At 38.0% G+C, this 26,123-nt stretch overlaps 1 protein-coding gene across 1 annotated transcript in view; it reads left to right on the forward strand.

Moving 5' to 3' along the window:
• Positions 1-26,123, forward strand: part of col21a1 (collagen, type XXI, alpha 1) — a 65,892-nt gene that overhangs the window by 29,137 nt on the left and 10,632 nt on the right. Inside the window, exons 10-21 of the mRNA XM_079473505.1 lie at positions 1,944-1,997; positions 2,094-2,138; positions 2,607-2,660; positions 10,963-11,016; positions 11,783-11,836; positions 11,926-11,979; positions 13,539-13,592; positions 18,655-18,699; positions 19,280-19,333; positions 21,385-21,438; positions 22,188-22,241; positions 22,378-22,449. Of these exons, the coding sequence (XP_079329631.1) occupies positions 1,944-1,997; positions 2,094-2,138; positions 2,607-2,660; positions 10,963-11,016; positions 11,783-11,836; positions 11,926-11,979; positions 13,539-13,592; positions 18,655-18,699; positions 19,280-19,333; positions 21,385-21,438; positions 22,188-22,241; positions 22,378-22,449 (648 nt within the window). The remainder of the gene's footprint in view (positions 1-1,943; positions 1,998-2,093; positions 2,139-2,606; positions 2,661-10,962; positions 11,017-11,782; positions 11,837-11,925; positions 11,980-13,538; positions 13,593-18,654; positions 18,700-19,279; positions 19,334-21,384; positions 21,439-22,187; positions 22,242-22,377; positions 22,450-26,123) is intronic.

Genomic DNA, 26,123 nt, shown 5'->3' on the forward strand with positions numbered 1-26,123 from the left:
TACGTGGGTATATCTGGTGTACAGTGTGATTTGTGGCTGCATAGGTATGGTTTGTGCACAGTGTGATTTGTGGCTATAGAACCTGTGTCTTAAAATAGATTATTACATTTTTGTCCAGAACCATCAGTCCTCTCTGTACACTGTCCCTGTGACGCAGACAGTGAGTTCTCTGCCTTTTCTTTTATCCCTTTTCTCTTCCTTTTCTGTTATTCTTTTGTTTCGCTCTGTTTTCCTGACATCATAAATGTTTTCTCACACTACCCTGCATGTGAGTCCTTCTGTTCCGTGACACAAACCACGGAAGTGGCTTATTCTGATTACCCTCACTAACAAGTTCTTGCATTGTGTGTCTGTGTGTGCAAATGTTCTCAACTCTATTATAGACCCCAGTTTGGAAGAACTGGTCCAGGACTTTCTTTTTACATTTTTAAAGGGCTCCTACCTGTCTATTCTTTTTGTCATAATTATGTTTTGGGGTGCACTAGTATAGGTTTTCATACTTCATTGTTTAAAAAAAACACTCTTTTCCTTCTTTTAAAAAGGAGCTGTTTTTTTCAGTCTCCATGAATGCATCGCTGCCTGCCATATCCGTGAGATTGGTCAACTGATTGGTCAACCTCTCAGTGTGTATCAAAATTGTCCCATCTTACCATAACACTGAGCTTTAACTCTTAGTTGCAAACGGTAACAATGACGTCAGTTTTGACTTATCAGCTAAAGAGAAGGTTTGATGAGATTTAAATGTTTAACTATAGTGAGTGTGTAATGTAGCTGTTTAAGCAAAAACAACATCTGCAAAGTTACAATGCTCAAAGTTCACTGCTCCAACACTGCCCTAAAGCTGTCTTAAATGTCTTGATTACCTGCTTCAGGCGTGGTTCTGTCTCAATCAACTCCCGAGGTCCTGAATCAGTATGTCGTGTACAAGGGTTTCGGGCACTGGTAAGGCCCCTGTCTCACTGCACATCGGGACACTGTTCACTTATTTTCCTGTGACGTGACTGAGTAAGCACGTTGTGATAATTCACAGCTGGTATTTATCAACAACAGGCAAAATCGATGACTCTTTGGCTTTATTTTTAAAGACTGGTTAAAGTGCATTATGAAAAACACTTTCATTATTCTGTTACATATCCGTGCATGTATTTGAAGGTAAATTGTGTTCTCTGCCTGTCTTGCAACATTGAGTTAGATATTTAAACAAAAAAAATGTTCTTTAACGTTTCCTGAAGTTTTTTGAGTTCATTGATCACAGCTCGTGTTAAACGGATTAAAATAAGAGACAGCCCTTAAAATGTCCAACTTCCTGATCAGCGCCCCGTGTTTGCTTAGACAAGCACCACGATTATATTTACCATACAACATAAATCCCACTAACTTACAATGAAAAGTGGGCCCATATGCCACAACAACCCAGTGTCAAGGCAGTTTGTGGCATAGACACGAAATTTGGAATCTATTAATTTGTGTTCATGGACACGAATATCCCCTTTTATTCGTGTTCACTTACTGCATGTGTATTTTCATTTATATATTTAGAACCTGATATCAATAGAATTCAAACATATTTTTGGACCACGATAACCACACGAATGAGCCACCTTGTTAAATAGGTACGAATTCCCATAATATTGCATATTAAAATATATTAGATTGAAAGTGTGCTGGTTGACAGGAAAAAAAGTTGTGCTGACTGACGTGAAAAAAAGGGGGAAATTTGTGTCAGTAAATAAAAAATTAATAGATTACAGTTCGTCACAATGTCACGAATTTGGCAATGCTTCCTGCCTTTGGCAACCCTAAAGAATTGTATTGGTTTAACAGATAGCAAATTTTTAGAAACAATTTTTCTTTCAAAATGTCATTTATATAGTACACTGTTTGTATGACTGTGACTGTAAAGCAGTTGGCCAGATGAATATAAAACTCTTTCTTTATCAAAGGGAGTCCCAGGTTCTAGAGGAAGCCCTGGCCTTCAAGGCTCTTCTGGCATGGAGGTATGAATTAAATGATGATAAACAAACTGACATTACTTTTTCCACAAATCTTTATGGCACACGTGATTACATTACTCTTTTTCTGTGTTTGATCAGGGAGCTGATGGACGAAAAGGGGAAAAGGGAAGTGCCGGGGAAGCAGTAAGAAGCCACTTTAATATTTAATTTGACCCTTCGATTGTTGTAACATATACATTATATTTCATGCTTGCTCTGGTGCACTAAAATTAATAAGATTCAAATTTTCGTTTCAGGGTATATTGTCTCTCAATGATTTACAATCTAGTAAGCATGGAGCAAACTGGCCTGAACACTTGAACACGAACGAGACAATAGAATCAATTACTCAGTGATCAAGATCAAACAAACTAGGGTGTATCAATCAATGTGGTTTGGTTGTGTGTTTTTAGCAAGGACTTACACTGCATATTTATTATTAGGCTTTTCTTTGTGGGATTCAATATGCATTTTTTATTTCTTCATGTTTTAAGTCCAAGTTTAGATTCTCAAGCTTATTCAATGTAATATTGATATGTAACTTAATATTTTATAAGTAACTGGACCACACAATGAGTTTATCACTGTGTCTGCTGGTTTGTTTTTCTGTAGGGTGAGAGGGGTATCCCAGGATTACCCGGGCCACCTGGTAAACCAGGTGAAAAGGTTAGTTTTTTCAAACAAATATTCATAAATATTTGGTTACATAAGTAAATGGGAGTTGCTGTTTTATTTTTGATAATAACAATATCAGTGGCAATACTATAATATAGGTGTACGTGTGTTCTATTTCTGATGAAGCATTGTTAAAAAATGCTTGCTGTATTCTTTAAGGCCAAACAAAACCTTTTTTGCGTTTTCTGTTAGGATTTTGGGAGAAAACCTTTATAATGTATAATGCAAAAAAAACAGACCTTAGGTTACTAAACTCCTCGTGGCAGTTGGCACTGTAGAAAAATAAATTTTTCCACCATTTTGTATGTTAGCCATGTAGTTATTAAAAAAAACTGTTCCCCAGCTAATGAATATTCTGTTGTTTACTCCCCATCATGTCGTTTCAAACCCTTATGCTTTTCTTTTCCCTGTACAACACAAAATAGCATGCTGAAGCTCCCAAACAAGGGAAGGTTGCATATGTGTTCAGTAAATACCGTGAGAAGTCTAAATTAAAAAGCACGTGGTGACAGACTTCTCTATAGGTTTCTCTGGCAAAATGCTGTTAATTTTAATAAAATATGCTGTTGAAAATAATAAAGTTACATGGTATGAAATATTAGATTAATACAAATTAACAACATGTTATTTACAGTATGTAACACACATTCTATGGAAAAAAACCTATATGTGGATTGTATGCTCTTTAACTGTTACGATCACCAGTGGAGTGTCCTGCAGATCCACTAGAGGGCACTCCATCCCACATCCTTTACACATATTCAGGACTTCTTTTCCCACATACCCCTGCAATAGATTGATTACTGCCACACCTGTTGCCTTTGTCCTGGGGCCTGTACCATGAATGTAGCTGAACAAACTCAGGGTAGTTGGATTAGTTTTGGGTTTACAAAACCAAACCAACGTGATCAAGCTTTGTTGGTACAATGAAGCAGCTCGTGGAGTTTCTTTGTCAACTCAAGCTTTGATCCTGAAGCTAAGATTAGTTTGCGCGCGTGCAAATGAACGAGTGACGTCAGCATGGCTAAACCAATCGCATTATAAATGGATAAAGCGATTTCCACACTATGAACACAAACATGAATTTCAGCCATGGACTGATATGTTTCTGCTGTCTACGCAAGAGAGAAGTATTTCAGAAACACTGCTGATTGCGTTAATGCGCAAGTTAAACGACTATATAGTACACATATTTACTTTAGTGCTGTAGGCAAACAGGATCCGCGGGGTCCTCGGTGGAACTACAAGGGGTCCGTGTCCTTGCGGGCAACTTTTTTATGTAAGGCATGGGTACAGAAATATTACAACAAATGTTCATTGAAGCTCCTGCATATTGCAATTTTAACCTGCGCGAGGACAAAAAACATCCATTCAGGCAGCAGAAGCAAGAAAGTTAACCTTACATCTGCTTCATCATTTCCCTTCCGAGTACACATGAGAGGAGTCGCGTGCAAATAAAGTTCATTCTCATATATTCCTGAACTAACAAATTTGTTAAAGCTGCAAACAGCTTATTTCACAGGCAAATGACACGCACCGCTTCTGCATTGTAAACTCTGACATCTTACGTGTTTAAAATCAATAAATGCACCGTGTACTGATGGTTCATGTCAAACAAGTTGCCCAAAAAATAACGCGGACTGGTTGCATGTTGGTCTCCTTTTAGTCTGATATGATAAAAACTAGTTTTTTTTTGCAGAAAGAAGACGGAGCTCAGAATTATAAAATAGCGGTGTGTTCTGCAACACAGAGAAGCGGAAGAAAATATAAGAATTACACATAATAAAACGGCCTGCTTTTACAACAGAATGCATAAGCCTCTACCTTTAATAGACTAGTCTTTGCGCCATTAACCAGGTCAGTCATTTTATTGAAGCCTTAATAAAAACTACGGTTCAGGACAAAGAAAAATGTCCTAATACAGTGAAACTGAAAGTGTTCCTAGATGTTCTGCACCACAGACAAGAATGTAAAGATGCAATGCAAATACACGTGATACAATAAAAGTGGAATATAAGTAAGTAAATTGAATTTCATGTGAGTGTAAGGGAAAGCCAGCAAATCTGTAAAATCAGATTTTACCTATATAGTAACCAATATTTGATTTTATATTTGTAATATATATTTTTATATTTGTATATTAATATTTTTATTTTATTAAACAGTATAAAAAATAACTAGCCATTCTAACACGCACTGTGAGTCAGTTACGTCATCTATATGTTTATTTGCTCACAGCTGATTGGTCAAACTTCAGTCTGAGATCTCGAATCCAGAACATAGCCTGCCCCGGAGCAGGTTAGCCGTGCAGCGTAAGATACCATGGCGACGAACACCGAAGAAAGCCGAGCTACTCTCATGGTACCTAAAACCCAAGGTTGGCACAAACTAAACTGAAACAGCTGGCTAGCCACCTAAACCAGCTTTATGGTACAGGCCCCTGGTAACATAACCAAATGGTTTCCTTGGTTGTTGTGTTTTGATCTGTGCCTGGAAATTGTTCCTAATTGTTTGCTGCCTGCCCTGACCATTGCCTGAACTGGGTTTCTGATTTTGGGTTACGTCCGATGTAACTGTTTGCCTGGATTTATGACCAATGCCTGTTTGTTGGATTTTGCTTATTAAACTGCGTTTGGATCTACCCTTCCCTCAGTCGTCATATTACCATAACAAAGCTCTCCAACCATGTTCCATGAGGTCCAGATCTCCAGCTCCTACCTACTCCAACACACCTGCCTGGATTTGTTCTAGCATTCCCAAAGACACTATTTTTTTCAAACCAGTTAAGTGCAAACCACACCCCTTAAGCGTAAACCCCACCCTGCAGCCGTGACTCACATCTCTGCCTCGATTTTATTGGTCAACTGCATCACTGTGCTGATTGGCCATGCTTTTTTACTTATTCCTTTACCAATTTCCGTCAGTACAGCGATTTCTCAAATATTGTGTGGTTCATGTTAACTTGCAATGTAGTGCATAAACACAATGTGCTGAAATGAAAATACCTTATTACTTCTGTAAAATAAATGAGTCACCCTGCCACTTAAAGCTCACAGACAATTAGTTTATATAAGAATTTTAACTGTAATGGCTCACAACGTAGGATTGACTTAAGAAATCAAGCTAGATATATGAGTTATGGCTGCAGGGAGTGGTTTGTGGTTAACTGATTTGGGAAGAAATGTCTCCGGTTACTGAGATGTGAAGTGAAACAAATGAAGAAAATGCTACAGGCTTAAGGAAATGAGATGCAGTATCTTATTCCCCATCTCATTGAACCATTGTTACAGTCATTTGCCTGAGACATTCCCTTTTGAGGGAACATAACACTACGTCATGGAATGAATGTGATCTATGTATGACGTAATACCCACTATGCCATAATGAACTGTGTCTGTCCTAGTGTGAAGGTGTCTATGCACATCTTAGGACAAAAAACCTGGGATCCAGGTAAGCAAAAGATGTCTAGAATGTGGTATCATGAATGTATGCCAGGAAGACCAACCCGCGGCATCACAAACATCTTGCATAGAAGCCCCCGATAGAAGGGAAGCCCTATTCCTAATTGAATGTACCCTAATTAGCAGAGGTGAAGGCATTCTGCACACATCATGAGCTAAAAAGATTGCCTCTACGATCCATTAACTAATGGTCTGCTTAGTGATAGAAATAGCTTAGAAATAGGCCAAACTCTACTTCGAGATCCGATTAAAACAAATATTTTGTCAGATTTTCTCCATGAAGAGACCTGCTTACATATTCCTCCAATACTCTGACAGGGCATAATGAATGTAATCTTTGGTGATCTGCTGACTCGTGAGGTAAAGGATAAAAGGCCTGAAGAACCAGGTACCTTAGTAATTTAACCCGGTCTATGGTACTGAATCGTCTTAATCCTCCCTGATGTGAACTCCAAACTAGGGGGCGAAGCTGATAAAGCTTGAAGGTCACCCACCCTCCTCGGAGAGGTAATGGCATATAGGAGGGCTAACTTCAAGGACAAATGTTTGTCCGAACTGGATTTAATGAGCTCAAAAGGTGCCTGGGAAATCCCTTCTAAAACTAAAGCTAGATCCCATGCTGGAACTCTAACCTGAGAAGGAGGCCTCATCCTCAAGGTGCGATGCAGGAACCAAACAAAGACCTGTTGAAAAAAAGGTCCTGAAGAAACTCCAGCGCTGAAGCCAACTGGCAGTTAACTGGCTCAAGATGCCTTTCAATCTCCACTTTAAGGCATAACGTTTTCTGGTTGAGGGTACTCTTAAGTTAAGGATTGTCCCAACAACCTAATTTGAGAGAACCTGATTCAACATTTCACCCACTTAGTGGCTAAGCCCATAGTTTCCATAGTCCGGGGCAGCCACCGACTTGAGTCAGAAAGTCTCTCCTTAGGGGAATCTCTCATGGCTGACCCGCCATGAGAGTTAGAAGATCTGAAAACCATACTTGGGCCGGCCAAAAAGAGGCTATTAGTAAGAGACTTATCTGTTCCTGTCAAACTCTCTCTAGAACTCCAAGAAACAGAACGATGTCAATGAGACATCTCTTGAGATGTGAACAGATCGATTTCGGCTCAACCAAACCTTTTCCAAATCTGCTCCACCACCTTGGGGTGGAATCTCACCTCCCAGGCCTCAGCCCCTGCCTTGACAGCATGTCTTTTTCCACATTCTGGAATCCAGAAATGTATATTGCTCTGAGTGGCAAAAACTTCTCCTGGGCGTAGAGAAGAATCTGGTGTACCAGTCTACACAGGGGGCGTGACCTCATGCCCTCCTGATGGTTTATAGGAAGTATTTTCAGTGCCCATAGTACAGCTTACATCTCCAGGCAATTTATGTGACATCGCGCCCCCAGTTTTAGATCTTGATTCAGAAACCAAGAGTTCTTCCGTATAATCAGGGCACGAAGGCATGAAGAACAGGTTGCCTCTCAGGGAAACCCCTTTGCTTTGTATCCACCACTCTAAGGGTCTCCTATGCAGGAGGCCAAAAGGAGTAATGTTGGACTCTGCCCCATCAGACCCATTATTCTCTGAAAATGTTTAACAGTATAACTTTGTCTAAACTGATCCTGGACACTGCTGAGGAGAGAGCTGTGCCCCCATCGTGACAGAATCCCAGCTGGAGGGATTCTCGATGTCAAACCACCATCTCTTGAGACTGAGCTACGTATCACTAATCAGTCGTCTATGCAATTTAATATGCAAATCCCCTGAAGTCTCAGTAAAGCAGGGGGTGAATGGTCTGAATCCATGCATTTTGTAAAGGTGAGTTGGGAGTGAGCAAGGCCGAATGGAAGTACTCAATATTGTTAAACTTGGCTATCGTAAGCAAATCTGAGAAACTTCCGATGTTTAGGAAGGATGGATATATGTAAGTATGCATCGTTCAAGTCTATTGTGGTTCTCGGCTCTGATTCCGGCCACAATAATAGGTACAGTGAGCATCTTGAATTTGTATCTCCTCAGAGATTTGTTGAGATCTAAAATGAGCCTCAGCCCTCCATCCTTCTGAACTATAAAGTACCATCTGTAAAACCTTCAAGTGGGGGGAACCTACTCTATGGCCCCTTTCACCAAGACAACACTTCTTTTTCTAACAACCGATGCGGGTCCACCCTGGTGGAGAACACCTCTCTGAATTTCAGAGGATGGACAGTGAACTGAATTCTGTAACCCTTCCAAACCGTGCAGAGAAGCCATTGTGTGAGATTTTGCAGCTTTCGCCACTCATGGAGGAAGTGCACTAAGGAAGCCGTGGGGTCAGCTGTGGCCTGGTGGTTAGAGAGTTGGGCTTGTGATCAGAAGTTTGCCAGTTCTAATCTCAGTGCCAGCAGGTCATGACTGAAGTGCCCTTGAGCAAGGCACCTTACCCCTGATTGCTCTGCAGTAATGTCTCACTGTAAAAAAAACTACTTGTAAGTCGCTTTGGATAAAAGCGTCTGCCAAATGAATAAATGTAAATGTAAATGGAAGCCAGCTTCTCGACATTCACTACGGGTGTGTGAAGTTCGATCCCCTGAAGTGATAGAGTGGCAGGAGATGGTCGAAGTTATGTAACTACAGGATTTCTTTGCATGTTCACTAGGTCTACTGTGTGTTCAGGTAGACTCTGATGAATCCGTGCTATGGAAAACAGCATGTCCCCAATCGGCGTGGATGGTGGGGTTAACATATCGATTTCTTGAGGGCTTTTTAGGTGGACAGAAGTTCCCTGGGAGGACAAAAGCCTTGGCAGCAGCCTTTCTGATTTGAGATTATGACCGTTCTAATATCGTGTTAAACCTGCCAGGATGCCTTCTGAGGTTGCTGCCTTGACCCCAAGATCTCTGAGGGGGAGTGCAAGAAGCCACAATCTGTTTTTGCTCCTGCCTGTATGAGGAGCATTGGCCTGCCTTTGGCCTGCAGCCCCCGGGGATAAGAGTGGTACAGAATATAGAAAAATGACACGCACAACTCTTTCTGCTTTTCAACGCCCCGGAGGGGAATTTATTAACGGGGCGGCCAACGGCCGGTGATGAAAACAATAGAGAGAGAGGTACAGTTTCGGTGCATCCAGGTTTACGGTGGCGGGGAGGCTCCTCCTCGATCCCCATCTCCGTAATGTCCTTGCTTCTTTGTAAACCTTGTGTCCGTGCAAACCCTCATATCCGTGTAAGGTGTTAGTCAGTCACATCCTAAAATATGTACGACGCGTTTTGATATCAGGTTGTGAATATATAAATGTAAATACAGTCTGTCTATTGAAAGTCGGGCTGAGTGACACGAAAAGAAAGTCGTGCTGAGTGACATTAAAAAAACGGTTGTGCATATTGACACGAAAAAATGGGGATATTCATGTCCATGAATACGCATAAATAGATTCAAAATGTTGTGTCTATGCCACCAACTGCCGTGAGACTGGATTGTTTTGTCGGCTGAACATAAATATAGAATATATATTGATTATTTGAATACAAATTTTGAACACGTTTTCTGCTTTAGACAGACCAAAACATTGATCAAATAACAGTTTAAACCGGTTGTGTTGTTATACTGATTGCCCCCTTAGGGGGATTTCAGGTGCCTTTCACGCTAGCTGTTTAGTTCATAACGGGGCATGGTTTGCATATACAAATGCTAATGTGAAAGCTGTCTTGCGAACTGGGGTGCGCATCAGGGTACCGAATGCTTCGCATGCATTTTAGCTGATTACAATTTAACTTCAATAAAACACATGTAAGAGAAGAGAGCGTTGGAAATGTACCTTGTATTCGAGGAAGAGTGAGCCTGCACTTCACAGTTGAGTGTGAAACCAAACCAATGCTGGTGGGGCAGCGGCAACAATCGCACTTGGGTTCAGACAGCAGTCATTATGCTTCACTGGAAAAATGTATGTATTGCGATACATGGTCCATACAAAAAATATTATACAAACACATTGACAGCTAATAAAAATACTACATTCCTATTTGCTTAGCAATGGCAGATGCCAGGAGAGTGCAAGCTCCCAACGCTTGGAAAGCATCGCAGCTCGCGTTTTCGAACCATTGTCCGTGAAATATGAACGGCCCCTTAAAACCAAACAGGGGCCCCTGGACATATGGGGCTCATAGGCTGCAGCCTATGTATGCCTGTGCGTTAATCCGTGCCTGATGATCAACAGTAAATCCTGATGTTAAATTATGTTAAGACATTTACATAAAAAAGTTATATATCAATAAATCATCAATGATTGCAAGCAAATGCACCACAAAGAATGCAACAAGGCAACCAATTACAGCGAGTAAGAAATTTTATCATATCATTTATACAGGAAGAGGGTATATAACATTTTCATTTAATAATCAGTCTTTATAGAAAATCATTCAACCACACATACAATAGCCTCTTTTTTATTTAGAAAAACAATATTTATGTTCACAGATATACTTTCACTTAAGGACCAGTTTGACAGAGATGTGTTTTATCAACTTACAGCGAATGTGTTTGGGAAACACTGAAATTAATGGACTTAAGTGTAATGTTTGGAAAAATATAGCCCTCCATGACACAGCCTGCAGCCTCGGGGCATGCTGCCTCCATCACAGCCATGCTGATATAGAGCCCTATCACACTCCTACTCAAGCGTCATTGCATTAATATATATAAATATTTAGCTCACTGTAGTTAACCCATAGCTAATTTGTAGTAACTATCGTTTTATTACAAAATTATGTAATGTAAATATACATTAAAAACATTTAATCACACTAACTAATTTTCTCTTAATTAATTTTGCTCTTTACTGAATGTAAACTTTCTCCTCTCTAGGGATCTGCTGGTAATCAGGGTATGCAAGGTCCACCAGGCAAAGACGGTCAACTGGTATAAATAAGTTTCTCTTAAGTACTTCTGCTAATTTCAGCTCTCCCTGTTATCCCTGTTTTGTCCTTTTTTTAAGAAAAATGAAAATTCTTTCATCAGACTCAGATTGTTCTAAACCTGTGTACGTGTCATTGTTCTGCCAAACACATTGAAATAATGTCAGAAACCAAACAGATATGATCTCCCATTGACTCCCATAGTATTTTTTCCCTACATGGCAGTAAATTGAGATTTAGATCTGTTTGGTTACCGACATTCCTCCAAACATCTTCCTCTGTGTTTAGCAGAACAAACACATTTATGCAGGGTTGGAACAACCTGAGGGTGAGGTAAATGATGACAGAATGTTCATTTTTATGTGAACTATGCCTTTAACAATAGGGATCATTTGGTCAAGCTTATCAACTCTCCAGTAAAACGTTACGATCTATTATATTGGACATTTAAACTGTGTATTCTGATTTGACACTAGAAGCCTCAGCACTTTTAACTATTTGTTTGCAGTCCATATTCACCATATTTACAGTCATCTGTGTAGCAAGGGGAAATCAGTGACTTTCTACCTAATAACTTGTTTTTGAACAATACCATACTCTGATACAGTATCATTTTGGAATTAGACATGAACTGTGTGCTTAGTGATATGCTGATATGGGCAATACAATACAACAAATGCATGCAAGAGTTAATGGTTTAAACAGCAATGAAATATTTGATATGTTCTGGTGCTGCATTATTGCATTAACAGACACACCATCTATTTTAGGGAGACAAAGGAAGCATAGGGCCTACGGGTCCACCTGGAGATCATGGACAGCCTGTAAGTAACAGTCAATCATTTCACTTTTTTGAATAGTCTATAGTATAAATAGTATTATGGTTTAATGCTGTTTTTGTTTTTTCATCAAGGGATTACCTGGAAGAGATGGGAAAGATGGCATCCCAGGCGAAATTGGTCAAAAGGTACTGATGCTTGTTTTTTTTTGTAGGACATCAACAGCGATTAATCCGTGAACATGGAAAACTTCTCAGTATAGAGAGCTATAAAGAGCACCATCATTCCCTCTTCCATGTTGATTTATAATGTCTGCTTCCAGGCGTAAGATGAGGTTTTTTATTACATCATTCCCATTTTAGTGGTTGCCTTAAGGATAAATCCTGGATAATTTGCTTAGTTTAGCATTTTTTAAACATCCAAGACTCTCTTAAAACACATCTACATTTCCTTTTCTCAAAGCCAGAGAAAATGCGAAACTAGGTGTCCGGGCATCACTCTTTGTTTTGACACTTTTTGGGCTAGGCTCAAAAGCATGACAACTTCTTAAGATTTATTAAATTAGATATTTCAGCCATATCCCTTGCTTTAAGAAACATAATTAATGTTTTTTTCTGACATAAAGAACTGTTGACTCATGGATCCCAAGTTTGAGTCCAGCCCCATGAATACAATTTAATTATATAATAAAAACAGTGTTTTGCAGTACTTGAGACGTTGTAGCTGCGAGACAGCATTGCAACATTGCTTTTGTTCCCAGCAGATTCAAATGTGTCTGCAATTCTTTTCCAGCATTTTGTTTTCATAAATCCTTTCACTGCACATTGTACATGCAGTACAACCAAACGAACACATATACAGTACAATGCCATGAAATGTTTTATGTCTTATCACATTATGAGACATTATTCAAGACACACTAAAAAAGAAAGCCAGTAAAAAGAGCAAATAGTCATTTGTAAGAGATTAATAAATCTCTGGTGTAGGGGTTCTACATCTAGCATTGTAAAATACTGCAAGGATGTCCAAATGAAAGAAAGAACATCATTAGCACATTTTAAGCTTCGACAGTTTCAAAGTTATTTTATATTTGGTTCTTTATATGGCTGTAAGTGACATAAAAAACAGACAATTAGATAAATCATGTTACAAAAACACAAACATTTCATCATCATGATGACAGCTCTAACCCCTCATAAAGTAACTAAAATATATCTCATGACACAGAAAGAGGGATGCTTAATGTTTGGTCTTGTGTATTTGTGTACATATCATCCTATAACCTACAGGTTTGTAAGGTTTATATAAAGTTTTTGGTATAACTTTATTTTACAATCGTGCTCTGGCCTTATCGCTGTGTTATTACTGCAGTAGCTACCAGCCCGGAACCTAACCCTATCCTAACCCATTTATACACACAGACCATTATTTTTTTGTGTAAATACCATGTAATTTTACATACTGTAAAATGAGTTTGCTATATATATATATATAACTATATGCTATATAAATATATATAACTATATATTTTATGGCACCAAATGCGCAAACTGTATCATTGTCTATTTAATACTTTACCTACTATTGTATGTGACAAAAATAATTCGTAATGAAGAGAAATAATTTAGAAAAATTACATTCTCAGACTTGTGGACCTTGCTGTTCTCTTCTGCTGTCGAAAAACATAGTCTATGAGAAACATTAAAGAGTCCTGTCGTAAGTTGATTGACTATATTTAACCATTCAGGGGGATCCGGGACCACCTGGTATTCCTGGACTTGATGGAAGAGAGGGAGTTCATGTGAGTATACCGTATCTTCATCACAGTATATCTGCTTTGATCATTGACATGAAAGCAGAGAAGCTTGTGTGAAATATATATATATATTTTTGCATCTAACTTTTTTGTTTGGCTGACTTCATTGACATGAATAAATATTGGTGTGTAGTTCAGTTAACCTGGGCTAGGCAGGTGATGATGCATTTTACTGAATATACGTGAGTGTGTGATTGATTTTATACTACAGTTCAAGACAAAATGGACTTGAAAGAAAACCCTCTCATGTCTGGAAAACATTTAATGCCATGGATTTAGCTGTTCCTCAAAATATCCATCCAAGTCTCTGTCACACATTAGTCATGTTATAACTGGCAACAGGGACTCTGTTTGTTTCTGAGAAGTAAACAGAGAGGCGGTATGTGTGTGAGAAAGTGTGACAGAGTGTGTGTGACTGATTGTGAGTTAGCCTATTGCATTGGTATAGTAACAATATTGTAATATAACACAGCAAGTTTAAGCACAGAAGCATTTGCCCACAACACTGCACCACAATTTAGCATTTTAAACTTGCCCTGTGCTTTGGATCATTGAGTGAACAAGCTTTGTTTAATATTTCAAAAAGCTTTGAGGTCTGAAGATGGTTTTGACCCATTCATTTTGTGTGTGCAAATACTTCATAAAATCTGTAAAAAAGTGTTAGGTGTTGGATGGACGGCATAAATTCGCAAAACCTGTAAGACGAATTTAGTTTTCATTTCTTGTAACATTCTTTTTTCCAAGGCCATTTTCAGTGACGTGAGAATTTATGTCCTGACAGCAATGGAAGATCCTACATTTTGCAACAACTTTCCATGTTCTTTTACTAGTCCCCACAGAACAAACCCAGACCAAACATCTGCTTCCGCTTATCATGGAAAATGCACCGAAAAGCTATTTCAAGGTGGCTTTGCTGAATATGCTAACATTGTAAAGTCTTTGTTTATTTGTCACTTCATTCACAAACCACCACCCTCTCAAAGGCTATTTAAATAATGACTGCCATTAGTCTGTAAACAACATCATAAACATATATGTTTTCCTCGGCTCGACAAGTGCCTGCCAATATCAATTACCAACGTCAACATTTGTTGCACTAATCTCTAAACACTGGGCAAGTGCCGATTGAATTGTTTTTGCATTGATACTTGTTTCGCTCCAGTAAGACGTTACAGTAAGTGTTTAGAGGGCAGCGCCAAACTCCTGGCACATGAAATTGGGGCAGCTGTTTCTCACTTTCTCACAGACCTACAGCATTGATTATATACAGAGAGAGTCAGTGCCGGGGAGGTGAGGGGTTGTTGTTGGGCAGAGTATAACTCGGGTTTAAAGGAATAGCTATCCCAAAAAACTGTCATGGTCACTCTCATGTTCCAAACCAATATGCTCTTAAATTTTCCATTTCAAATCGTCATTTTAATTCACACTATCCCTATCCCAGTTAATAAAACAAAACAAGAATAGCACAACTAGAATCAAAAGACTTCCCAACCTTTGCAAACCGGAGAAAAGGATCAAAACTAACACGATTTAGACAGGACTTGGAAAAATAAGGCAACAAGACTAGGTAATAATCCAACATGAAAAGGTAATAATCCAACATGGTAAAGTCACAAAGCAAACGATTGACAGGGCAAGGCAAAACGAAACAGCACACGGCAGCAAACACAAGGGCATTCAATAGGGAATCAAACAACTGGGAACCACAACAAAATTTGTCAAGCAAACATTGTGGTAACACTTTACCAAAGGGAACAATTATCACTATTAACTAGTTGCTGATAAGCATTCACATTATTAACATATTGGCTGTTTATTAGTACTTGTTATGCACATTTTCTGCATGATCACAATCTACATCCCTAACCCTTCCCATGTTTGGTTGGTTGACAAACGTTCTATGGGTATGCATTAACTTTCAGTAAAATGCACACCTATGAAGGTGTTACAGGTCTGTGACTGCATTACAGAAATTTGTGCAGTTTCAATAAGCATTTCAAAAACAAGATATACATATACTGAAATCGAATAAATAAAATAACTAAATAGAAAAACAAAATGCATTAATAAACACAGATAGCCTACTGGTTCATCTTATTCTTCATGCTGCTTATAAGTAATAACACATATATTTTGATAGACCTACTCTTTCAAAGGTTTGGGTGTTTTTAAACATCATTATCACTTGCTTTTATGTCATATTACCGCAAACATGCAGGTGTGTGTGCGCTCTCTAGCTCTCTCACACACACCACTGGCTCAAGCTTCCGAGTCTGTTCTGAAGAATGTCCTTTGTTGTGGTAAGTAATAATAAGTTATAAAAATGATTGATGGGCTAACAAAATACAACATGTTTGTCACAGCACCCTGCTTTGTATTCTTTTTAAGACGCAATGTTTGAGAATGTGAAATTAAGCTAAATTTGTTCATTTAAAAGAGATCATCCGATGGTTTCCGCTGACCAGACTGTAAGTGAAGTGATGGTGAGCCAATAAAAGAGCTGTGGATATGCAATAATATAACAATGTTGCAGTGAAAGAAATGTTTTCTGAAGAAAATATGGCCTAGACACACATTACAAAGAGAAAGGATGCAATAAGGAATTGTGCATGACCACTGCAATACTTTAAAATGATAAAACGACAAATCTTGGCATGTAAGCAATGTTCTGCTATTAGCCTTAACCTAAATTGTTATGTTTTATAGAAGCTTCAAGAACAGCCATTCATCCGTGCAGTGGTCTGTGTTTTGGATTTTGAGATACAGTTTGATATACTGTTTTCATTTTTATTGCTTCTAAGAGAGCGACCCTGCCAGGAAAACGCAATACTGTGTAGGGGTAATAAACAAGCTTGGGGTTTCCCAGAAAGAGGTTGCTCACCCGTACTAATTGGGGGCTTATCCGGGATTGCTATGGTGTTGTTATGTTTGACCCAAATGTTTTGGGTTGTTTCCAAGGCATTGTACAGATAAGGCTGTTTCATAATAAACATGTAGCATGGTGGCCGTCTAGTAGCGACTACTCCACCCCAAATTAATGTGGAGAACTCCTTTATAATAAAGACACACAAGTTCTATCCACTTAAAAGAACAAGGCAGGAGGCATGAGTTTCCGTACAAACGTTTTTTGGCTTTATTTAAAGTTGAAACGTCCAGCTTAGTCACTTAAAATCTAACTACAGTAGTCTTAGTCAAAACTAATTCAATAAACAAACAAACAAACACACACACACACACACACACACACACACACAGGAGACTGAAGCTTCCTTCATAGGCCGACTGATATATTAGTTTATAGCGGCACCAATAATATAAAATAAACCACACCCAAATCTCAATTACACCAAATACTCCACAATTAATGGCACTGCAAAAAGAGAACACCACATGGTGCAATAAAACCAAACTGCTCCCAGAAGCACTCAGCTCCTGCAAAACAAAACAAAAAAACATAAACATAACACATTAAGGAAAAACAATTGGGTAAACAAACTGCATTCAAAACAATTATATACTACAGAGTCCCTAAAGTATAAATTCATGAGATTGCAAACTGACACATCATATTTACATTTAGTCATTAAGCAGACACTTTTATCATTCAGGGAGCAATAAGCGATAAGTCATACAATTAATAGAATACATTAATAGAATCAAATAGAATAGAATCACAAAAGTATAGAAATCACTTTAACTCAAGACCAATTAAAGATAACTCAGACTCAAACAAGCTAGGACACCACGATTTAGGAATGACCCACTCAAACCAGCAGCGTGGCTCCAAGAACCAATGAAGTCGCCACCATTACATTGACTGCTCTTCCTGCGCCCAAATTCCGGCACACACACACACACACACACACACACACACACACACATTGAAATGTGAAAATCTAATTTAACAGACATTCTAGGTTTTCTAGTTTAAAATGAACTTACCCGACAACACAGTATACACAGCAATGCCCACAGCGCTCATTCTTCTTTAGCCTCTACCACACCCACCGCTGCGAGCCATGACGGCACGACGCACTGAAATGAGCATGTGACTCCCTTTAAATAACACCCAACTTAAAAACATAAAACAACTTAACAACCATAAAAATATAGCGTTAAACTTACCCTGTAAACAGCACATTACGCACAGCACGTCTCACTCATGAAACCGCAACCAGCATGCTAAAGCGAATGCCTTGATGACCCATTGTTGCAAGAGCCATCAGCAGCGTTACACTGTATAGGCCATAGTGACGACAGGAAGGGGCAGGTTGTCGACCATGATGCACACCCCAGAGACCCTAACCACAGGTTTACATACATTGAGGAAGCTGCTCATTGGTTAAAGCTTAACGCAACTAAGCAAATCACATCCATCACAACACATAGCAAAAGAAAACAAACTGTACACAATAATGAGGTTAAAGATTCCATGTTTTTTAACAAATGGTACTTAGCACTTTTATTAAAATAACAGGAAAGATTTAAGCTTCTGTAAATTGTGAAGGTTTGCAGATCCAAGGTTATATCCGGTGGAGATGGTCCCTACTGTATATAATTGTGCTATCTGAATATAGAACACTCTGTAAAAACTATTAAACCTTTTGGCTGACAAAGCCTGAAAATGCCATTAGGGAAGCATTTGATTAATCCAGACATCCCGTGCATGTTAGCTTCCTCAGAGGCCAAGGGAAATCCCTTACATAACGCAATGCTCTCAGTCTACTGTAGAAATCAAGTTTCAAGTTTGTATTTATTTATATAGCACATTTAAAAACAGCAACCAGGGCTGACCAAAGTGCTGAACAATACACAAGATAACACACTTTCATAACAAGAATTTACAATGAATCATACCATGCATATAGGTATCACTTTTGATGGATAATTCACTATTTCTAAAATTGTTTGGAAAACTCTTGCATGAGTTTTATAAGTCTCCTTAATATTGGCCTGCATTTTCTAACATGTTTGTTGTTAAAGAGCGGCAAGTTTTGACTGTGATACAATGCATTATTTGTATAAATGACTGTTGTTCTTTTTTTAGGGCATGCCAGGCATACCTGGAAATGATGGTCCACATGGAATTAAGGTGATGTTTTCCATTTCTCATGTGGAGGCTTATCTATTGTTATTTGGACACATCGAGGTTGTGCCAATGACACATTTCTGACATTAATTTACCATTTCAGAGCAAATAACACACAACTGTTTTTGTTATCTAAAATACTTTGTTTTCAGTGAAAAAAATTAACTAATAACAATAAATGTGTACTGTTTGTTATGTGCTCCTTTCTTTAATAATAACGTACATTTAAGATGGGATGAACTTTGCAAGTTTGTGCAAACCGTTGTTATCCATGTTATCCATCCCAGCATGACTAAAGATTGTATTGTGTTCTGCAACAGAAACGACTAAATCTGACCTTCTAGGCAAAGTAGTTTAACATGCTCAATGTCATACATTTGAGTATTCGATTATTGACTGAAAATTTTACAGAATTAAATATTTTGTCTCCATTTTGATTCCAGAAAAATTAGACTATGAATACCAGATGTGGTCTCAGACCTTTGGATTCTACTGTCTTTTCCAAAAGAAAAAGAGCTGTGCTGTGCTTGCTTTACAAACACGTTAAATAATAACACTAATGTACATCTCTTTGGTATAAAAGGGTGAAGCTGGCATGACGGGACATAAAGGAGCCAAAGGTGTAGCTGGAGAACCTGTGAGTGAATCTGTAGTTTTATTTAGAAGTGTAATATTTAGAAATTGCATATGCATTTGTAGTAGTTTCCTCTTCAGATGTAAACTTTATGGGAGGAGAGACTAAAAATTACATTGTATCGGTTAATTTACAGTATGTCAAAAAAAAACATCTCTTAAGATCTACTAAATTGTCTTAAAACGTGCAGCATTATATGATGTGTTGAACTAATTTCAAGTGAAAAATGCAGACAGCGCTAGACATATTCAGTGGCCCCAACCCCCTTTTAAAACAACCAATAGAGTTTTGTTTAGCAGCGTGATAACCGACCATCATTGATCTAAAATAACCCGTTTTGCAGCATTTTCAGTTTATTTATACAGTGTATGTTTAAAGATTGGGTATCATGCTATATGACATTCTGACTTGTTTACAGTATTAAACGTGCTGGCTGCTCATGCTTTTTTAATATTATTTATATTTTATTGCTTCACATTACAATAATGTTATGGTTGTGGACAGAACCCAAGCGCAGGCAGACATGTGTCGAACAACAAGACTTTATTTCAAAACAAAGACCCTCGATGGGGAAAACATGAACACAAACAAGACTGAAAACTAAAACTTCCCACAAGGGGGACAAAACAAACAAGGTCTTAAGAATAACAAACTAAGTCCACAAACTTGAGTCCAGGGAACAGGAACACGGGTAATCCAGACAGACGAAGGGTAAATGTGCAAAGTGTGCAAAATGAACCGACAAGGGACCGACCAGGGCTGGAGACAAGACTAACACTAATGGACCGCTAACCGGGGAAACAAGGGGGCGGGACTAAAGGACGTGACACCGGAGAGAGAGCATGGCTTCTCAAACCGAAACAATGCTCTTTCTCCACACAAAACACATGGGACTGACATGATCCTGCCACAAGACTCGAAAACCAAGACAAGGAGAGGCAGGATCATGACAAATAATTATAAACATTCATATTGAAGGGATTGCATTAATATTATGTATAACATTACATTTGCAAACCTAACACATAAAAAACGTAAATCATAAATTTAAATGAAAGATACAATAATACAAATTATAAAAAGTACTTTATTTTTGTTTTTTAGCAGAGTAAGGTGGTAGAAAGCAATTAAACATCATATTTCTGTTCACTGGTGATCTAACAATGATGTTTAATATCTTTCACTTTTTTGTTTTTCTTCAATTTATAAAGGGTTTCAGCAATTTTTTAAAACTCTGAGCAAAAAACTATAATATAAGGTTTAGAATCTATAACTTTACATTTATGGATTTAACTTTAACTAGATTTTGAAAACATTGTCCAATATAGTGAAGCCATTGTTTGAAAATAAACATAATTTCTTCTTTAATATCAGTCAAATGATTTCACTAATTAAAAAATAATGAATTCTCTGTCTACAATAACCTTGTAAATGGACATCTAAAAAAGAAGTTAACCACTGATTCATTTTCATCACCACAAAAAAGAACAATCTGGTTGAATATCCATAAACTTGGACAAAAATAATTTACACGGGTAAAAGTTATGGAAAATTTGTATGTGAAGTTTTTTAGCTTTGGTTGGTATTACAAAATTATTATGAACAGACCAGATGTTATAGGAAAGTATAGAAGGGTACATTTGCATTATGTACGAAACACTTAATGTGATGATGTATTGCTTGCTCGTGCTTTAGTTCCATCCCATTCTCCCTACTAGTTCCACCTTTCATTTTGATTTCAACGGCATTTAAACCCTGCACTAATTTGGGGCGCTCTGAGCAGATTCCGTTGGTCATTATGGGAATTAAATATTTCACCTGGGTTTAGCCTTGAAAGGAAATCACCTGCAGAAATTTCAACTCCCAATCGGTGCTTTAAAAAAATTATTTCGCCTTTGCGCCATTTTGGTCTGTTTAGTTAATCTAGCCCTAAACCTTAGCCAGCAATCTGATTGGTTGTTAGAAATGTCATAATTTCATGTACGCAAGAAGAAGGGATTTTATGTATTTTTTCATGTTGGTCTCATTTCCTGTTTGTGTTGGTCTTTCAACAGGGTGAGAGGGGTTTGCCTGGAACACCTGGTTCAAATGGACAACCTGGCCCTAAGGTCACAATGCATGTCTTTGACCTCTAAATGCCATTCATTATGTTTAAATTATATTGAAATCATTGATTTGGATTCGCTTTACATCGTTTTAGAAAATTCAAGCCATGTGCACAAGATCAACACACTAGTGTGATCAATATTTACTGATGTAATGTCAAAAACGCTTAAATCTGTTTGTCAAAATTTCACAATCACCTTTATTATGTATATAATTATGCATTTGAATAGGAAATGTGATGTGTGATGTGTAATGGTGTAGAGCCAAAGGTAACAGATGTCCGAGGAAAACAGCTCAAGATTATCTCTAATGCGATTACCTTCAAATATCAGCAACAACATTATATCAATAATATCGCAAAAATAATGTTCTGTTTGATCGCATTTACGAGATTCAATGTAGACATTTAGAAATATGTGCTGTCTATATAGCATTTTTGCCCTAAAAAAATAAAATAAAACAAATAAAAAGCTTTGCATCCATTGTGAACCTGCCAAAACTTAGCTGGTGTTTAGTTTTTAATATAACTCTGACAGGTGCCTAAATGTTCAAACCATCCATCCATGAAAAAGTCCGTCACCATGCTTTTTGCTCAATCTATCATACAATAGTACTGAATTATTACAGAGTGATCTCTGGCAAATGTAATCATACATTTTTTTATCATTCACAGAGACTATTCTTGCATTGTATTTTATTAGCCAAACATTCATATATACTGACATGGAAATGTAATCTTTCTCATCATTAGGGCCATAAAGGTGATAATGCAGAGCCAGGTCAACCAGGACATCCAGGGCCAGAGGTAAAATATTAACTTTTTCAGATTAAACACTTAATTATTGAAGTTTCTTTAATATACAAAATACTGAAGGTTTTAAACATGAGATAATATTTTACATGCATACACTACATGTTTGTGCATGATGTTTTTAATCAAGGGTACGGCAGGAGAACCTGGGATAGCTGGTCAGCCTGGACATCCAGGAATGCCAGGATTACAGGGCCAGAAGGTAAATAACTATTTAAGAAATCACATTATATCTGGGGTTTGGATGTGTCAAGCTTTCTGAAAACCAAATCATTTTGATACTTTTTCCAAATAACATTTATTTCTTCTGATTTAATGAAGGAATAATGACATTTGCAATTTTGGTCAAACTTGGAGGCAAAAGCACACTTCATGGTAACGGATTTTCTGAATGTAGCTCTTATTAACTTCAGTAAGGTAATGATTATTTATGCCATGGCAAAGAACAGCATTCATGAAAATGTTACTTGTGGTTCACAACCATTTTAGTTACACTAAATACATTTTCGATGGTAGTTTTCTATGATTCAAAATTGTTTTCTCGATTTTAGATGATAATGCTGAATTTCAAAGAAAACAAAGTGGTTCTTTGAGGGGAAAATGGTTGTTCTATGGCATCGCCGTAAAGAAGAATGTATGAGGACATCTTCTAATAACAGGTTTCATATACAGCAGTGGCAAAAGGTCCTTCCTGGAGGTCATATTTTTACACAATTTGCTTTGAATTTCCCCTGAATGATGCTGTGACAATGGGAAAAAAGCACCACAATGCTGTGGGGGGCGAGACTGCTCCATAAACACACAATGAATAGGGAAGCTGTGTTTTTTTGGGATGTTTCATCAGATTTAAGTAATGTTTAGAATATTTTTTTTTGTCTCCAATTACCCTATTATAATCTTAATAGTAAGAAATATAACATTATGCATTGTAAAATCATCAGCTTTGAAAAAAAATACGTTTAACCTTTTCTAATCATCTTCATGGTTTTTAAATGTGTTCACACAGCAGAGGCCAAAAAAAAAACTTTGGACTATTCTTTATCTTATCAAACATAAAAATTATTTGACACTTAATATCCCTATTTCATGAAGAAATATTTGGGTTCCTCTAGATGCCGTCTTGTATAAGAGAGATTCTGCAGGAACCACTTATATGTTTACAAATCTTACAATAACCAGTTTTTAAAATTTGAGTTCCTTCAGTAACCTGCAAAGCAGTCCCAGTGTAGCAGAACTTCAGAACCGAATATGGGCTTATTCAAGAATCTTATCAGTTCCTGGAAAAACCCTCAAGACTATATGGTTCCACCAATAACCCTATTATGAGAAATATAATTTGGAAGCACTTAAATTACAGTTTAAGGGGCACACAAAACATGACATTTGAGGCACCTTTAATTTTTACAGTGTTGACTCAATAACCTTGCTCACGTGCCTTCTTAAACTCTCCTCAAAGCATAGCTGAAATTTACACTCCAAACACAACTATACAAAAAACATAGACATTTTATTATACATTTTCATAATTAGTTTGAATAAAGATCAGTCAAAGTTGGACATCAAATTTGGCCATGTTGTCAACCAAAATGGGAAAGGGATGATAATAGTAAAATTTATTAACAAAATAAACAGATTTTGCCAAGTGAGAAATGTTCACGGAACAAATGTGTTTTGTTTACCCTGGAACAAGATTTTTGTAGAAAACGCTTACAACCTGCCCAAACCCTAATCCCTACCTATCCCTAAATCAAGTCAATTCAGCTTCATTAACATAGCTCTTTTTACAATTTTCATTGTTAGAAAGCAGCTGTACATAAAACATATTGTCTATAAGCTAAATATTTAAAGTTGAAAACACAGAAGACTGACACATACACAAAGCTTCAAACACATCCACATACAAAACACAGGCTCACACCTCCACACACAATATACACACATACTAACACACGCAGACACACACGGACACGCACACACACACGCACAGTGGTTATTTCAGAGAATCACACATTTAAGATGAAGGAGAGATAAACACGGGTCAAATATTAAACAAAATATAAATTCCTATATGTAATATTAATTAAGTAAAACTTTAAAATAAAGCAGCCCCCCCGGCCAGGCATATAGTGCAAAACAGTATGCAAACGGTGGCGAGGAACCCAAAACTGCAATAGAGAAAAAGAACCCCAGGAGAACCCAGGCCTAACCAGGGGATTCCAGTTCCCCTCTGGCCAAAGCTGCAGCCTCTGCACAAGCTCGACAGTGCATGCACATTTAGGCTAAATAAATATATAAATAAGGAATAAGGTAAATTATAGGTTTAAGATTATGATTAATAATCTAGTTGCCGTTCAAATGTTTTAGTGAAGACATGTCAAGTTGCCGTGTCCTTCTTTATCCAGCTCTATCATCTCAGCTCTTGTCAGAACTGCAACCCGCTCGCTGTGGTAACCTCGGAACACTGAGACAAGACAGCTGAGGGTAGTTAACTTCTCTACATCTGATAGTGACAGCATATGACATAGTTTAGATATATTCTTAAAATGGAAAAATGCCTTTTTACAGGTGTTGGCGACATGGCTCTCAAATGACAGATTACTATTGAATAAAATGCCAAGATTCTTTCCTGACGACAAGGGTTTTATGGAACATCCATCAATAGTTAAGCAGTTAACCAGTTAACCAGTTACTCTTGGTTGTTACGTATGGCGGTTTTCGGTCCAATAAGTAACACTTTTGTTTTGTCCAAGTTCAGTAATAAAAAGTTGTTACTCGTTGTTTTTATATCGACTATGCATTCCATTATTCGATTGAACTGCAGTGTTTCATGAAGCTCGAGGAAATTTGAAGTTGAGTATCATCAGCATAACTCTGTGTCGCTTTATTATATCTCCTAGAGGTAACATGTATAATGTGAAGAGCAGAGGTCCTGAGACTGAGCCCTGTGGTACACCGTACTGGACTTGCGATTTGCGTGACACCTCATTGTTTATTGCTACAAATTGAAAACGGTCGGTTAAATAAGATTTTAAGCATTTCAAAACTATTCCCTCCATGCCGACGTAATTTTCGAGTCTATGTAGAAGTGTGGTGTGGTCAATGCTGTCGAATGCAACACTAAGGTCTTGCAGAACCAATAAGGAGATACAACCTCGGTCAGACTCCAAAAGCAGATCATTTGTAACTCTGATCAAAGCAGTCTCTGTTCTGTGATGTGATCTAAATCCAGACTGGAATTCTTCATTGATGTAATCATTGTTGAAACTACTTTTTCCAGAACTTTAGATATGAAAAGTAGTTTCAATATATGTCTGTAGTTGACTAGTTCTCTAGGGTCGAGTTGGGGCTTTTTGACAAGGGGCCACCTTATTTGCTTTTGGTACATGTCCTAGTTTCAGAGCAGGGGTGGATTTAGTGATTTGCACCATTTACTTTACTGCAACTGCCATGGTTACGGATGTAACATCAGTTCCCTGTTGGAGGGAACGAGACGTTGTGTCTAGACTGACAGAATGGGGTTTGACTTGAGATCCTATCAATCTCCGATTACAATGCCTATGAACTTGGCGACTGGGTCGGGCACATTCAGGCACCTTTTTGGGCTGAGGAAAGTGAGAGAAGTGCCTAATGATGGATGTGATGCCTATACTTGGCCGAGTGGATGAAGTAGGGAGGCTGGATTATTGCGCTTACTCACCTGCAGAGGGGAGAAGGCACTTCGCAGGTGTACGCCTAACAAACCATAGGTCTTGCTCTTGCTTCGACATTGGTTCCACGCCTGTGCGAAGTGCTGGGCGTCGCCAATGAGGAACCTACACCCCAGTGGAGTAAGGTGTCACTGACAGTGGGCAGGGCCTGAGGGCAGTGGACCAAATT

Source organism: Barbatula barbatula (genome assembly GCF_947034865.1).
Source record: "Barbatula barbatula genome assembly, chromosome: 14".
NCBI classification, from domain to species: domain Eukaryota; kingdom Metazoa; phylum Chordata; class Actinopteri; order Cypriniformes; family Nemacheilidae; genus Barbatula; species Barbatula barbatula.